A 17,298-nucleotide genomic window follows, 5' to 3' on the forward strand; every position below is an offset into this window, starting at 1 on the left:
TATTCCATAATAATTAACAGATTATTGTATGATATTGGGCAATAACCAATGTTGGCCCTATTCAGGGCAGCCCCACTGAAGCTAATATATATATTGACTAGCTTGGGCCTATTAATTTCAATGAGTCTACTCTTAGAACTTAGATGGAGCCAACCCATTGTTAATTACCAATAACAATTACTCTTGCTGCTGGTAGGAATGTGAGGCGTTATCTGTCAGCACACACGTATTCAATCTCATTTATGCACTAATTGATTCCCCTCCCTTGCAAAAAATAGAAATGCTCACATTGGATTTTTTTGGAAGGGCGAAAGCCGGTGGATTATGACCAGTGCATGATAGCTCAGCTGGTTAGAGCATGATGTTGATAACACCAAGGTTGCATGTTCAATCCCCATATGGGACACCTGCACATTAGTGTATTGCAGGGGGTGGACTAGATGATTCTAAGGGTCCCTTCCAGCTCTGCAATTTTATGATTCTATGACTATCTGCTCAGAAGTAAGTCCTGTTGAATTCAATGGGCCTTCTTCCCATGGAAGTGGGGGAAAGAACAGCAGTCTTTGCTCCTCATTTGCAGAACATGCCAGACCATACAAGACTTTGCAAAGACCAAATCTCTCATCCAGACCTACTAATATCCTGTGCCCATGAAGTTAGTACAGGAACACCAAGACTCACCAAAGTGGTTACAACTCTCTGTGTGGAAGTGAAAGCTTTCGAACTCGGATCCCCCATCTCCGCCTTGTATCTGAGGTTGGTCAGAGTGAAGTTGGTCGTGAAGTGTTCACTGGCTGGAGGGTGGGGAGGAGTTGGGACAAAGCCTGCATAACGGAGAAGAAAAAGCCATTATTGACATAGGTGTCTGTCTCCTCGGGGATATTACTGTCTCCCAAGAGCTGAGCTGAAACAGTTTTTTCACATTGCACCGTCATGATCATCACCTTCCTGAAATGCCATAATCCTGGGCCGTGTGTCTGGAGGTCTTGCTGAGGGGGCCCAAAAGGAAAGCAGAGCAAGACGTTTGGCCCTCATTTGACTGCAGGTTGCTGGAAGCAGGCTGACAAGGCAGCATCCAACTGCCTTAGGGACTCCACTCTGGATTTGTGTAGCCCCCCCCCCAGATGCCCCACAAGGCGGCAGGTAAGGTCATGAGCAGTGGCGTAGTGTGAGGGAGGGTCACAGGGGTGGCTGCCCCAAGGCCGAGATACGTGGCAAAGCAGAAGCTAAGATGTTCTGCCAACAATTGACAGGCCGTATGCAATGGCGTACAAGAGGCGGTTGGCCCGGGCACAAAATTGTTAGGGGCGCAAAATTTCAACACCTAGTGCTGCCTCAATACAGCTGCACACTTCCATCCCTGGGCTTCATTGAAAACACTTTCTCCATGCAAATCAGGAAGTGACCTCTCCATACTTCTCTTACGTCAGTGGCTGCGATCTCCTAGGTGATGCTTGAATGCCCTGGGCACTGGCAACCCACCCTACGCCACTGGCCACAAGGACTAGAATTGTGCTTTGTTTTAAAGGAAAGCATTGTGTTTGATCTCCAGCATCTCCAGGGCCTCCAGGTCTGGGAAAGGCCCTTGAGTCTGAAACCCTGGAAAGCTGCTGCCAGTCAGTGCAGATGATATTGAGCTAGGTGGGCATGGTTTGCCTCTGCATAGGGCATTTTTCTATGGTCAGTTGGGGTGTGGTTGAGATGTCACAGTTCTGTGAATAGCACACTTACCGGGTTGACGAGATAGTTCATGATAACCTGTTGAAGGAGGGAAGACCTGTTAGAAGGTGACAGAGAGCACATTGTTGGGGGAACATCCCACCCAGGCTGAAGAAATCAGGACAGAGAACAATGTTCTAACACAGGCATCCCCAAACTGTGGCCCTCCAGATGTTTTGGCCTACAACTCCCATGATCCCTAGCTAACAGGACCAGTGGTTGGGGAAGATGGGAATTGTAGTCCAAAACATCTGGAGGGCCGAAGTTTGGGGGTGCCTGTTCTAACACATGTAACCATACACTGCCAGTAAATCACAGCAACACAAGCTGAATTTAAAGAGTAAGCAACTATTTTGGAACATGTTGAAATATTGCTTTGAATATTACGATGCCTTACGAGGAACGGCTTAGGGAGCTGGGTATGTTTAGCCTGGAGAAGAGAAGGTTAAGGGGTGATATGATATCCATGTTCAAATATATAAAAGGATGTCATATAGAGTAGGGAGAAAGGTTGTTTTCTGCTGCTCCAGAGAAGCGGGCACGGAGCAATGGATTCAAACTACAAGAAAGAAGATTCCACCTAAACATTAGGAAGAACTTCCTGACAGTAAGAGCTGTTCGGCAGTGGAATTTGCTGCCAAGAAGTGTGGTGGAGTCTCCTTCTTTGGTGGTCTTTAAGCGGAGGCTTGACAGCCATATGTCAAGAATTCTTTGATGGTGTTTCCTGCTTGGCAGGGGGTTGGACCGGATGGCCCTTGTGGTCTCTTCCAACTCTATGATTCTATGCTTTGAATCTTATGTAATATTGCATTTATAATTGAGGAAGTAAGTCTCTGCACTTATTGCATATCAATCATTGCAGAAATATTCTGGCCTCTGTGTCATGTTCAGAGGACTCTCTGGCTCTCAGGAGAGCAGGTATCTCTCCCCCAGGCATTTGGAATAAAGAGAGGCTTCAGCTGGGAAATAAGAGTTGTCTTGTGGTTTGATTTCCATAAGAACACCTCCACATGCTTCAACCATAACAGCAAATTTCCTCTCCTCACCATTCACAAGGAGGCTGTCCTGGTCCAGGTCGTAGGGCCCCATCTTGGTGAAGTCCTTTGTCTTGTTGACAATCTCCCGATATACCTGCATCCGGTCAAAAGGGGATGCCATCAAGTCTCTCTGGTAGCTGCAGACGCTGTCCACACCAGTGTTCTTCCCGTCATCTATGGATCTGGGAATGGAAAGGTTAAAAACTTAAAAACTCTTCCTAGGTGGGATCTCTTCCTCCTCCTTCCATTTCAACACTTTTGGCCCTAAATTAGATGTCCCAGGAAAGGACCAGTGGTTCTGGTAAGGAGCAGGGACTTTGCTAGAGTGGCACCTCCAAGAGGACAAGGCAGGTCAGATGTTTCAGCACCATGGAGAGCTCCCTGTGAGCCACTTGCCCTGCCCGAGATTAGATGTGTATTGAGGTCTTTAAAAATTAGTATTAGCACTAGAATTAGTTGCTGTTTTGCCACAGCTACTCAAAGCGACTTACTATATATAATAATCTGTTATTGATTTTAGACCCAGTAAAGTAAATAAAGGTATATATGGACAAATATTGCATAGTTATTGTTAGTGTTTTGCTACTTTGTTTTTAATTATGTTCTTGTTTTTATTCTGTATTTTATTCTGTGAACCACTCTGACATCTTATGATGCAGGGTGGCAGTATTACAACAGGTCAAAAGCGGCATAAAGTTGAATTTCACTATTAAATTTACAGGTAGGTAGCCATGTTGGTCTGATTCGAAGCAAAATGAAAAAATTCCTCCAGTAGCACCTTAAAGACCAACTAAGTTTTTATTTTGGTATGAGCTTACATGTGCATGCACACTTCTTCTTGTCTCTGCGTCCAAGTTGTCCCGTGTGTCCCTGGGTTACTGCGCACGGGCCCCAGGGACACAGGGATTGGACAGCAGAGACTGGACGCACACACGCGCACGCTCTCCCCACCACTGCGGCTGCCAACCGCCGCTCCTGGCTGGACTGAGCATTGGCGGGGGGGAGCGCGCACGTGTGTGCGTCCAGCAAGGACAGGTCCCGGGGTTTGGAGAAGCGCTGTGCAAGCGCTTCTCCGAACCCCGGGATGCCTCCTTTCTGTCCGCGGCTTGGGGAGAGGAACGGAGGAGGAGAAAGTAGCGCTTTCTTCTCCTCCGTTCCTGTCCCCCTGCCGCCGACAGCAAGGACAGGTCCCAGGGTTCGGAGAAGTGCTGCGCAAGCGCTTCTCCGAACCCCGGGATACCGCCTTCCTGTCCGCGGCTTGGGGAGAGGAACGGAGGAGGAGAAAGCAGTGCTTTCTTCTCCATTCCTGTCCCCCTGCCGCCGACAGCAAGGACAGGTCCCAGGGTTCGGAGAAGCGCTCCTTCTGCCTACCAGATTGCTGTTTCTACATCTTCCCTATTTTTGTGTCCTCTGGATGTTGTTTTTTTTGTCTTTTTATGTATGATATCATCACCTTTTAACTACTTACTAGTTTTTATTCCTTACCTGTTTAAGTCTTATGTGCTCAGTTTATCCAGATGCTGGTCTGTGACCGAAATAAAGTTTGATACTGAAAGTGTTTGCTTCAATTCCTGTCCCTGTTTCCATATCATTAATACAAGGACTGCATTCACAGTCAAGCTTTGTGACGTATGCTGTGCTTGTTATTTGGCATCTCTTACTTGCCTGATAAAATTTCAAAGACCACCTTTAAAGTAATAATAAAAAAGCACCCATCCCACATCTGTACCTGAACTCCGAAACTCTGCATCCCATGAGCGCAGAACCAACGCTGCTTGTCCGCACTGCTCGACCCATCTAGGCATAAAGGAAGGTGATGTCATTTATTTATTCCTGCCCTTAAAAAGCAGAAGGTGTGCTCTCCATACCTGCCAAGAAATAAGGGACTGGACTGGAAGTAGCAGACCGGAAGTAGTGCTGCCGCCATTTTGGAACTGGGCGGAGCATGCTCAGAAGCGACTTTTGATGCTGCTCTGCCCTGTTCCAAAATGGCTGCCGCACCAGAAGTCGCGCTGCAGCCATGCATCAAAAGTCGGTTCTGAGCATGCTCCGCTCAGTTCCAAAATGGCCGCCGTGCCAGAATAAACTGGGGAAAAACAAAAAAAATCTGTTTTTTTCGGCTGGGGACAGCTGGAAAAACGGGTTTCCCGGGGAATACGGGAGACTTGGCAGCTATGGTGCTCTCCCGGAGGGCTTACCAGCGCCGAAAGGGCCTTCTCCGTCGCGTTGAACACCTTCGACTGGGGAGTGCCCATCTCTGGCTTGTAGATGAGGTTCGTCACGGTGTAGTTCACTGTAAAGTGATCCACTGCCATTGGAGGTCGAGGAGTGGCGGGCGAGGCAGCTGTAAGGGAGATAATCTGTGAGATCGCAGCCTTGCCCCATGTATGCCCCCCACCCGACCTCACCAGTCTGCATTACCGGCACTTAATACTCATTCTACACTCGGAAGAAATCCATCTTTGAGTGTGGCAGAAGCTACCCTTTGGAACTCCCTGCCTCTTGACATCGGGCCGACTCCTTTCCTATACTCTTTCTGGCTCCAGCCGAAAACATTTTTTTTTTGTTTACGCAAGCCTATCCAGACTTGACCCTCCAGATGTGGCGGGACTACCACTCCTATCATCCCTGACCGTTGGCCATGCTGACTGAAGCTGATGAGGTTTGGAGTTCAACAGGAGGTAGTCCCAGCCTCACTATCCTGTCCTACTGCCTCAGACATCTCCGAACAGTGCGCTGGCCTTCTCTTCTCCAGATCCTTCCTCCAGAAGGGGGTCATCCAAGGGGTCTGAGCCCTCTGGGTCTCGTTCCTTGGGCCCTGGAACTGCTGCCCTCCCTTTAAAAAAATCTTAAATCAGTGCTCCCTTTTGCTTATAGGGCTACGGGGCATAATGCAAAGTGCAGGGGTGGTGAGGGGGTCCGCCCCGCATTGTGGGTGCCCGGCGCATGTGCATGACCTCACGAACATCACACACATGATGACTGGCGCTGTTGGGCCTTGGCGTGCTGTGTGCTGTCATGCAAGCGCTGTGTTGGGTCGCCTGCCTGGGCACCCGCAGTGATAATTTTGTGAGTGCCTTGGCAGCCAGGGCCCCCCCAGAGATGTCTCCTATGACCTGAGTCACATGATTAGTCACACTGAGATGGTGTGCACTCCATACACATGTGGCTTCAATTCCAGCCTTTGTTTCCTGCTCTCTCCCAGCTTTTAATTTTAATTTCTGATCTGGCTCTCAGCGCTAAAATTGGCTATCCATCTAACTCAGGCACCCCCAAACTTCAGACCTCCGGATGTTTTGGACTACAATTCCCATCTTCCCCAACCACTGGTCCTGTTAGCTAGGGATCATGGGAGTTGTAGGCCAAAACATCTGGAGGGCCGTAGTTTGGGGATGCCTGATGTAACTGATAGATCAGAGGTTGCCACTCATTTTCAGGGCAGCCTCCTGTTGGTTCCAAAAACTCACCCCCAGTGCCCCTACTCTGCTCTATATATTTTTTTTTAAGCATTGTTCAACCCAGGATGAATTAATTAAGTCAACAAGGATGCAATGGGTCTGAATAAAAACACGGTGGAGGTCAGGGTGGGAGATCAATCCATGAAACAAAGCTGCCATGTCATTATCTAATCTGAAGATAATTTGAGAAATTTTGGAAACGTAGTAAAAAAATAATATTTGCAAAAAAGGAAAAGCACTGTTCGAAAGAGGAAGATCATGACACAATAGAACAGTAACAACTGATTGCACTTTCATTCAGAATTCAAATAAAACTGCTCAGTTTCATTCAAGGAACTTTACACTTCCTGCACCCCCGTGCCGCCCCCTTCCTTGCCTCTTAGTAACCCCCTAAGCAATCCCATTCTCCCCCAGGGGGCAGAGCTGCCCACTTTGAGAACCACGGATGTAACCAATGCGCCACAATTTTGGATTAGCCTGCCCACAATGAATAAAAATTAAGCATTGCAACGGTTATTATGCCCTTACTTGTAGGATGTGATGCTTCCTTGTAACCTGGAAAGAAAAGGAACACGTGTTTAAAGGCAGAATCGGGTTCAGTTGCTTCCACTTTCTAGCGTGGATGTTCGCCCACTTTTGTCCTTGGATAGGGTTGGGTCTCTTTATACCAGGAGTGGCTAATGTTTTAGTATTTTTGGTCCCCTTTCATCTAGATGTCTACCAGCTCCATCTGGTGCGACGGTTGAAACCCTACTTGCCTGCGCACCGTCTCACCAGAGTAGGATATGCTCTGGTTATCTCCCACTTGGGATACTGCCATGTGCTCTCCGTGGGGCTACCTCTGAAGGTGACTCGGAAACTACAATTAATCCAGGATGCAACTGCCAGACTAGTGATTGGGAGCGGCCACCGTGACTATATAACATCGGTCCTGAAAGACCTACATTGGCTCCCAGTACGTTTCCGAGCACAAGTCAAAGTGTTGGTGCTGACCTTGAAAGCCCTAAACAGCCTCAGCCCTGTATACCTGAAGGAGCGTCTCCATCCCCATTGTCCAGCCTGGACACAGAAGTCCAGCTCTGAGGGCCTTCTGGCGGTTCCCTCACTCAGAGGAGTGAAGCTACAGAGTACCAGGCACAGGGCCTTCTTGGTGGTGGCACCCTCCCTGTGGAACGCCCTCCCATCAGATATCAAGGAGATAAGTAACTATAAAACCTTTAGAAGACATCTCAGGGTAGCCTTGTAGTTTTTTATGTTTGATGTTTTATTGTTCCTGCATATCCTAGAAGCCACCCAGAGTGGCTGGGTACAAATAATAAAATGAGGAGGAGGTGGAGGAGGAGATAGATGGGGTGAAGGGGTCTTTCCCTATTTTCTGAAGTTGTTAGACTTGGTGGGGCAGATCAGGCCCTGAAACTGGAGGTTAGCAACCCTACTGGCTTATATCCTAAACGTTCTGAGACACAGCAGGCAGATAGAAAATATCGGACAAATTGAAAACCTGGTTACCGTTCACAAAGAGGCTGTTTGGGCTCAGATTGTAGGGCCCCATCTTGGTGAAGCCATTGGTCTTGTTCACAATTTCGTGGTACACAGTTACTCGGTCAAAGGGGGGTGAGGAGGATGGTGCCCTGTAGGCACAGACAGCGTCCATTGCCATTTCGTCCCCATCTCTCAACAGCCTGGAAGGAAAGGAAGAATGCAAAGAGAAACACTCAGAGGGGGACCAGAGGTGATGGAGAAGATGCAATTCCTATTGTCTGGACAACGTAAGCACATGTCAGGGACTGCTTGGACGGAAGAGGAGTGGTGGGAGGAGCCAGCCAGGGAACTCTCAACAGAACCTCCAGAGGAGGAAGGCACAGATCTCAGGGATTGGTGGTGGGACACCGAATAGGGGTAAGATTAGGAGGTGGCGTTGGATACTGAAGGGGCAAGAGGGTTTAGTGAGCAGGGAGAGCCGGTGACAGTGAGCAGTTCAGACTCCAGGCTGAAGCAGAGGAGGGGAGTATAGAGGCTGCAGAAGAACCAGGGAGTCTCCCTCTCTGGCTGCAACAAGTTCTCTCCAAGAACAAGCAGAATAACGAGGAGGGCAGAACAGAGGCCAGAGGTGCACAGACACAGACTGCTTGGGAAACATCTGGGAGAGGAGGAGTCTTAGAGAGTGGGAAGGCAGGCTTGTGTTGGGGAAGGCTGACCTCAGAGCTGTCACTCGGCATCCCTGATAGTTTGGGCCGATGCTTCTTCCACTGGAGATGACTCTGCCAAGCTGAAAGAGAAAAAATACTGTTGGTAAACTTTGTTATATGCCTGTTGTCTTTGTCCATGGAGTTTTCTTGGCAGGGATACTGGAGTGGCTTGCCAGTTCCTTCTCCAGGTGGATCACATTTAGTCAAAACTCTCCACTATGACCTGTCCATCTTGGGGGGGCCCTGCATGGCATAGCTCATAGCTTCTCTGAGTTATTCAAGCCCCTTCACCACGACAAGGCATTGATCCATGAAGGGGTTTGACCTGGCGTGCTATAGTCCATGGGGTCATGAAGAGTCGGACACGACTAAACAACTAAACAACAACAAACTTTGTTAATATCGTTGCTACCAAAAATACCTTGTAGACAGGAGCACCATTTCCCCCCACCCTCCAAAAAAACATGGGAGGTTGGGGAGTGGCATTTATTTCTAATACAGTTTGTTTAGACTACAAAAACAAACAAACACCCTGCTACATGGGATTGTAGGTAGGGTACCCTCCGGAAAATAGGCTGACTCACAGGCATTCTGTGATGGGAAGAGCCGAGCTGGGACTTTTGGGAGACAATTTATGAGATTGGGGGGGGGGTGTTTAAAAGCTTGCCCCCCCAAAAGACCAGAGGCATTTCTCTTAGGAATAATTGAGTCAAATGTTTCTAAGAACTATAAGAATTTATTTCTCTATGCAACAACTGCAGCTTGTATTTTATATGCTCAAAAGTGGAGGGAGTCCCAACGAGGGAGGAATGGCAAATATGATGGAATACACAGAGTTGGTGAGGCTAAGCAGCGGAATTGGAGAGCAAAAGGGAAAAAAAGTATTTAAAGAGGATTGGAAAATGTTTGTAGACTATATGGAGAACTTCTGTAAATGGGTCAAAACGCTAGCAGGTTTAGAATAAATTCAGCAGTGCAAAATATGTGGAAATAAAATGTGAAAAGAGAAAAGACAGAGTGATTCTAATGTGCAGTGGTAAAAGATATTAGAAGGAAGGCATGGAAAGGCAGAAAGGAAGCCAATGTTCTAATTCTTAAATTTTTGGTTGTAATGTTGAATGAAAACTGTGATGATGGAACCATGTAAATAAAAGTTTAGAAGAGAGAGAGAAGAGCCCAACTGGGCGGGGTTCCAACACAAGGCAGGTCTCTGGCACAAACAGAATGTAGAGCTCCTAGAGACCTTTGAGGAGCAAAATTCCAGCAGATACACTGACTATGTCAACTCAAAAGGACCACAAACAATTATCAACAACTGGATCAGAACCGGACTCTTACCACCGTGGTGAGAGCTTTTTCTGTGGCATTGAAGACCTTCGAATGCAGAATTCCCATTTCCGACTTGTATTTGAGGTTAGTGACAGTGTAATTGACGGTGAAGTGTTCAATTGCCCAAGCTGGGGGGGTCTGAGTTGTTGCTGGAATAAAGCGGAGACGGAGGGAGAAAATTCAGCTTGGCTCTCATTTCAATGCACAACTAACAAGTTTACATTTCCAGAAACAATTTGGGAACTGAAACACAGCTCTCCTTCAAGATTCTCACTTCCTCAGATTCCTCCCTGCCCCCTGGGGGGGGGAGTGTACAAAAAATGTGTATGTTGGGGGTTTGTGTTTGTGTCGGGAGTGGGGGGGGGTCATTGTAAGCAACCTACGAAGATATTAGAGGAACGGCTTGCAGAAATGTGTGTTGTAGGAGAGAAGCATGCTAAAATGCTGGCAAATTTTCACGAGGCCTTTCGAAAAGAAATAAATAAGAAATTGATACAGAAATGTGGCAAACTTAATTTAAAAAATACTTTTATAAGCTGTATGTCTTTGTTTCTCAATTTGATGCTTTTAAAAGGTTTTGAATGTATTGTGGTATTTTTTGCATTTATTTTGATTGATCGCAGTTTAGTAACTGCTTATTGTTAATTGCTAAGAGTAAATTTCTGTTGAATCGTCATTTCCTGATGTCCTGGGAATCAATTTTATTGTGTGCTATTATGTTCTAAATAGATTATTGACTATTACTTCATTTGACACAAGTCGTCCCATTTAAAAGCTATGTTTTATCGTTACTGTTTTTTGTATTGGATCGGATTATTATAAGCTGCGTGTTTTTTTGTGGCATATTTTGTCGCTGTAAACTGCCTTGTGTATATAGAAAGGCGGTATACAAATTTTAAGTGAAATGAAAATGAGATGAGGGGGTGAGAAACTAAAAAACCCCCGATCACTTCATTCCCTTTAGAGCCATTGTCAAGACACCCATATGCCTCATTAACATGGGCTTTGTAAGGATTCTACAGCCTTTTGCAGTTATACTTACATGGTTCCAGAGGGACTTCCTTATATCCTGGGGGGGAAAGAGAAGAGGTGATAGTTTGTGGAGAGAAAAAGAAGACATTGCAGCTCTAAGGCAAAACCGGCAGGAAAATAGGCAAGATTCTCCCTCCCTTCCATAGTGCCAAGTACCCCGTTTTCCCCAGGAAACCCCCGTTTTTACTTACCTTTTCCTGGTGGTCCCCCGTATCACTCAGTCTCCCGTTTTTCTCCGTTATTTTCTCCTGCCGACGGCCATTTTTTTTCTTTCCTGATTTGCCCTTCTATGGGCACGAAAAATGGCCACCGCCGGCTTCAAAAGTCGCATCTACGCATGTCCGGAAGTGCATAGGCGCGACTTCTGGCGTCGTCGCCGGCCATTTTTGGTGCCCATAGATGGGCGGAGCGACACCGAAAGTTGCGTCGACGCACTTCCTGACATGCGTACAAGCGGCTTTCGAAGCCGGCGGTGGCCATTTTTGGTGCCCATAGAAGGGCAAAGCAACACCGGAAGTTATGTCGACGCAACTTCCGGTGTCACACGGCTGCCGGTCCCGGATTCTGCAGTCCGGGACTTGGAAGGTAAGCTCCCTTCCGCCCTGCAGCTCTCCATCTTGGGAATGGTGCCTCCTTGTATTTTTTCCTTCCCTTAATAAGGAAACTAAATGTGCGATAGACTCATGTCTTCCTCTCTGACCTGTGAATGACCTGATCTTCCTGTTAGCCCCTTGACACCCCAATGGGAAGGCCTATCGAAAGCACGGCACCTGAGGCAATCTATAGCACGAAGAGCAAATGCCCAAAAACTGCTTCACTACCGTTGACGCAGAGACTGTATCTCTCCAAGTCGTAGGGGCCCATCTTGGAGAAGCTCCTTGTCCGGTTAACGATTTCGTGGTACACATTCACTCGATCGAACGCTGGTGCAGCAGAGCTGATCCGGTAAGAGCAGACGGCATCCATCCCAGTTTCGTCCCCGTTTTGCACTGGTCTGGAAGGCAAGAGAAAGGATTTGAGCAGGAGCCTTTGGAACTGGCCAAAGCGGTGGGTCTGAGAGGAATGAAGCTGCTGGGAAGAGATTATCAAAGCTGAAATGTCTACAAGAGGGTGATGACTTTTTTACAACCTCATTTCCCTGTATCATATTTTGATGAGCTTTCCTTAAAGATTAGATAAAATCTTACTTTCAAAGAGATTTGAAAAAAAACCTCACACACAAAATGATTAAAAAAATTATTTATCAGTTTTTTGACCATTTTTGAAGTCACTGTAAGCAGATATACAATTGAATCCAAGCTTTAGAGTCACATATATACAACATTATGTAGGGTCATCAAACACACAAGGAAGCTTTTTTTAGCTGCAGTAACAGTATAGACGATGTTTTGCTACCTCTCCTGTAGGTTCTTTTCCCAGCATGCCCGGCAGGGTCTGCTGCCTGAGTTTTGAGGTCCCCAAAAGGGACTTTTACCTTGCGCAGGTGTGACATTTGTATACCCTATGTTGCTAAGAACACTCCCCATTGTGGAATGTGGTGTTGTGTCCAAATTTGATACGAAATATATATAGAATTGTTAATACAATTTTATGAAATGGTAAAACGGCATACAAAAAAAAATTTTTTTAACGGTTTGTGCGTAACCTTTTTTAATATTTCAATGGAATATACCTCATTTTAGTCATTAATAGGCAAAAGTTCATCCATTTGTGCTACAGGAAATAATTTTTAAGAAAAATAAATAAATGAAAAAGTCATCACCCTAGTCTACAAATAAGAGGAAGGCTTACCTCAGAGTTGACACTTTGCATCCCATAAATGCCGAGCCGATACTGCTACTCTGGAGGATTCTTCCAAACTGAAAAAGAAAGTATCCGTTGAATATTATTATTTTGAATCCAATATTCTGAGTGAGTGAATGTTATTTGTATTTTTTAAATAATGATTTTTATTGATTTTATAAACACAAAAGAGAAAAACAAAAGATCAACAACAACTTAAAAAACAATAAAACACGTTAAAAAACAATAACATAAGAACAAAGGGAAAAACAAACATCTAAATACAAATCCAAATTTCTTTAACATTGTATATAGGGACCTCCTCGAGTTCCCTCCATCTGCGCTTCATTTCATTTTTTATCTTTTGGCAATTTCCAATGCATTTTTATATAAATTTCTTAAAATTTCAAATATATCCTTTCTATATACTTCACTTAGACCTTAGATACTTAGCTTCTATACAATTCTAAATCTATTCTTGATATACAATTTTTGCATATTTTTAAAAATAGGTTTTAAAGTCTTTCCACTCTTCTTCTGTTGCTTCTTCTCCCCGGTCGCGGATTCTTCCAGTCATCTCAGCCATTTCCATGTACTTGTTATTTGTACTTTTACAAGATGGTGTGATTGTTATTTTAAGGGGGAAATAACATGAGAATCCAGTCTGCCTTAAAGCATCCTGGATTAAGGCTAAAATTATCTGATCTAAGCTACCCTTTCAAGCTGCTGAACTCACAAAGATGAGGAAGGAAAGATAATATCTTATAAATCTATCCTCTCCTAGCATCAAGTCACATCCCAACCATAGCTGCCAAGTTATCCCTTTTTTAAAGGGATTTTCCCTTATGCTGAATAGGCTTCCTCACGAGAAAAGGGAAAACTTGGCAGCTATGATCCCAACATTTGAAACCTACTTAGTAGCCAGTTTATGGACCAAAGCTTATGTCTAAACGGTCCTAGCCTGCCAGTGGAGGTCAAACTACCAGGGAACACCACCACAGCATCCCAAACAATCGACGCCAACTGGAACCAGTCTTACCAGGGTGGTGAGTGCTTTCTCTGTGGAGTTGAACACCTTCGAATTGGGAGTTCCCATCTCCGGCTTGTATCTGAGGTTGGTTACGGTGCAGTTCACAGTGAATCGTTCAACCGCCAGGGCTGGGGTTGGGGTTGGTGCTTTGGTTGGCACTGGGGGCAAAACAGCTGGAAAGGAAAACAGTTATAAATCGATGCTCTTCCATTGAAGCTCTGCAAGAGACCCCACATGCTCTGGCTCCCCTTCCCCTCTCCCCATGTTCTGGACGGACTCAAAGTTAGGATTTGATTGTGGGACTTACTTGATCTGAGAGGTTGCTCATTGTAGCCTAGGCAAGAAGGAAAGATAAGAGCAATTAGCATGGAATTCAAGGGGGAGAAAGAATTGTTACAATGATCGCTGGTTACAATATGCAGGCACCCGTGGGAACACACACACACCAAACCCCCTCCATATCTATAAGGAACATGCAATAATCACAGCAGAAGATACTGCTCCCGTGATGTGCTGCAACACTGCAATAATGCAAACACGCCCACAGACATTCAACGCATGTGAAATGCATAAAAGCTATCTGGCCACTGTTGTTTCGTTTCATTTTTTCATTTCACTTTTAATTTGCCTACCATTATTTTATTATTTATTATTTATTGAATTTATATACCGCCTGGAGGTCTCAAGGTGGTTCACAGAACAAAATCAAAATATAAAACCACAAAATCATAGAATCATAGAGTTGGAAGAGACCACAAGGGCCATCCAGTCCAACCCCCTGCCGAGCAGGAAACACCATCAAAGCATTCTTGACATATGCCTGTCAAGCCTCTGCTTAAAGACCTCCAAAGAAGGAGACTCCACCAGACTCCTTGGTAGCAAATTCCACTGATTCACATAATCAATATCTACCATTGACGCAGAGGCTGTATCTTTCCATGTTGTAGGGACCCATCTCGGTGAAACCGTTGGTCCGGTTGACAATTTCATGGTACACCTTCACCCGGTCAAAGGCGGGTGTGGTGGAGTCTTTGCGGTAAGTGCAGACGGCGTCCATTCCAGTTTCATCCCCGTCTCTCACTGGTCTGGGAGGAGAGGGAGAAGGAAAGAGAAGGTTTTAGCAGAAATATTGGGGGGGGGGGTCAATACAAGAGAAGGGAGTATCGAATTGCTAGGAACAGAAGGGCACAGGATGCTGCTAGTCCTCATGATTTTGAACAATGGCTGGTTTAACTAGGAACCCAGGGAACTGACTTATACCAGCTGGTCCATCAAGCTCAATATTGTCCACACTGATTGGCAGCACCTCTCCAGCAGTCTTCCCTACCACCCTGCCCTACCCAGAGGTGCTGGGGACTGAGTCTGGGGCCTACTGCTTGCATTGCGGACACTCAGCAACCAAGTTATGGTCTTTCCCCTAAAGGTAGTACAAGATTCTAGTCCTCATGGTCCAGAATAAAGGGCTAGGTTAAACAGGAGATCAGCAAGCCGCCCCATACTGAGTCAGACCATCTGGCTTGGTATTTTCCACTCTCCAGGGCCAGACTCACTACCTTCCCTTCCGTTCCCCATTACCTGCCTGTTGGTACTTGTATTTATTAGGAAATGTATTTTGCAAAGAATAAGTTGTGCTGGGGAAAATCAAAACCTATGTAATGTAATGGCTGCAAAATCTTGTGACTCCAATTAAGGGCGCAGAATGCTGAATCGTGGCCTTGTCAATGTGCTAACACTCTTTAAAAGTGGCCATGTGTATTGCAAGCTATAATTTATGGGCTGCTTCAAAGGAGTTTTGGAAGATAGAAGATCCTCTCTTGGACTCAAGAGAGTGAGACGCGTTGCATTGGACTTAGCATATATGTATGATATTGCTTGTAATAGCTGCCATCTTGCAAGTAAAGAGTCATCTTCAAAGACTCATGTGTGGAGTCTACTACAACACTAGGGCTTCAAGGGTGAAACCACTGCATCACTCTGCATGACTCAGAAAAAAAAAGCAAGCCTTACTTCAAAGCTGTGACTTTGCATCCCGAATACTCTGGGCCGATACTGCTTCCGGAGAAGATTCTGCCAAGCTGGGGGGGGGGGGGGAGACAAGATACATTGAGTACGTTGAACCTTGATGCTTCGCACCTTATGAGAATCGATTTTGCCAAGTGGATCGGAACCCAACTCTTACCAAATGCCTGTCTAAATAAAGAAGAAGAAAAGTCCTAGCCTACCAGTGGAGGTCAAACTACCAGGGAACACCACCACAGCATCCCAAACAATCGACGCCAACTGGAACCAGTCTTACCAGGGTGGTGAGTGCTTTCTCTGTGGAGTTGAACACCTTCGAATTGGGAGTTCCCATCTCCGGCTTGTATCTGAGGTTGGTTACGGTGCAGTTCACAGTGAATCGTTCAACCGCCAGGGCTGGGGTTGGGGTTGGTGCTTTGGTTGGCACTGGGGGCAAAACAGCTGGAAAGGAAAACAACGATATCTTGACAGTCTTCTGTTGAAGCTCTATCATCAGACCGCCCCCCCCCGTTCTCCTTCCCTGCCCTCCATGTTCTGAATGGACTTAAAATCAGGTTCCCAATATGGTACTTACTTGTTTCGCGAGGCTGTTCGTTATAGCCTAGGCAAAAGGGAAGGAAGGAATGGTTTGTGTTAGAATCAGTGTGATGAGAGAATTCTTGCTTTGATCCCTGGTCTACAATATGCAATTGCCCTTGGACAGTTGGGGGGGGGGAACCCCCACCACATCCCAGGAAGCCATAACAAATACACAATCAAAGGCACAGAATCATAGAATTGTGGTGGTGGAAGGGACTCTGAAAGTTATCTAGTCCAAACCCCTGCAATGCAGAAGTCACACTGAAAGGATCCCTCCAATGAATGAGAGCCCACCACCTTCCAAGGCCCTCTCTTCCACTGTTGAACAGCTCTCACCATCAGAAAGTTATTGCTGATGTTCAGTCACAATCTTTTTTTCTTGTCATTTGAACCTATTCGTTTGTGTCCCACCCTCCGGTGCAGCAGAAAACAAGCTTTCTCCATCTTCCATGTTCAGATATTTCCACGCCATTTGAAGATGGCTATCCTGTCTCTTCTCAGTCTCCTCGTCACCACACTAAACTTACCCAACTCTCTCAGCTATTCTTCATAAGGTTTGGTTTCCAGGCCCTTCTTAGTCACCCTTTTCTGCACATGTCAACATCATTCTTAAATTGTGGTGCCCAGAACTGGACAGAGTATTCTAGGTGTGGTCTGACCAAGGCAGAATAGAGTGGGGCTGTGATTTTCCTTGATCTGGACACCAGACTTCTGTTGATGCAGCCTAGAATAGCACTCACTTTTTTTGCTGCTGCCTCACACTGTTGATACATGTTAAGCTTGTTGTCTACTAAGATACCTAGATCTTTTTCACATAACAATAATAATAATAAATAATACATTTTTATTTATACCCCGCCCTCCCCAGTCAAAACCGGGATCAGGGCAGCTAACACCAATAAAATTACAATAAGACATTAAAAAAACTATTAATTAAAATACAGATTAAAATACAATATTAAAACTTAAAATGCAGCCTCATTTTAAGTAGTCCATGAGGGAGGAAAACACAGGGGGGTCAGACTGAATCCAACCCAAGGGCCAGGCGGAACAGCTCTGTCTTGCAGGCCCTGCGGAAAGATGACAAATCCCGCAGGGCCCTGGTCTCCTGTGAAAGAACGTTC

General features: G+C 45.8%; 1 protein-coding gene across 4 annotated transcripts in view; it reads right to left on the reverse strand.

Annotated features, from left to right (window-relative positions):
- MUC16 (mucin 16, cell surface associated) overlaps positions 1-17,298 on the reverse strand; it is a 159,290-nt gene that overhangs the window by 20,636 nt on the left and 121,356 nt on the right. For all 4 annotated transcript variants that reach the window (XM_060275410.1, XM_060275413.1, XM_060275411.1 and 1 more), the window contains 18 exons: positions 16,170-16,196; positions 15,873-16,036; positions 15,584-15,651; positions 14,489-14,661; positions 13,884-13,910; positions 13,586-13,749; positions 12,556-12,623; positions 11,586-11,758; positions 10,775-10,801; positions 9,742-9,881; positions 8,413-8,483; positions 7,724-7,896; positions 6,743-6,769; positions 4,955-5,100; positions 4,486-4,553; positions 2,766-2,938; positions 1,732-1,758; positions 682-824 (listed from right to left, as the gene is read on the reverse strand). In XM_060275410.1, the coding sequence (XP_060131393.1) occupies positions 682-824; positions 1,732-1,758; positions 2,766-2,938; positions 4,486-4,553; positions 4,955-5,100; positions 6,743-6,769; positions 7,724-7,896; positions 8,413-8,483; positions 9,742-9,881; positions 10,775-10,801; positions 11,586-11,758; positions 12,556-12,623; positions 13,586-13,749; positions 13,884-13,910; positions 14,489-14,661; positions 15,584-15,651; positions 15,873-16,036; positions 16,170-16,196 (1,859 nt within the window). The remainder of the gene's footprint in view (positions 1-681; positions 825-1,731; positions 1,759-2,765; positions 2,939-4,485; positions 4,554-4,954; positions 5,101-6,742; positions 6,770-7,723; positions 7,897-8,412; positions 8,484-9,741; positions 9,882-10,774; positions 10,802-11,585; positions 11,759-12,555; positions 12,624-13,585; positions 13,750-13,883; positions 13,911-14,488; positions 14,662-15,583; positions 15,652-15,872; positions 16,037-16,169; positions 16,197-17,298) is intronic.

Source organism: Zootoca vivipara, chromosome 6 (assembly GCF_963506605.1).
Source record: "Zootoca vivipara chromosome 6, rZooViv1.1, whole genome shotgun sequence".
Classification (NCBI taxonomy): Eukaryota; Metazoa; Chordata; class Lepidosauria; order Squamata; family Lacertidae; genus Zootoca; species Zootoca vivipara.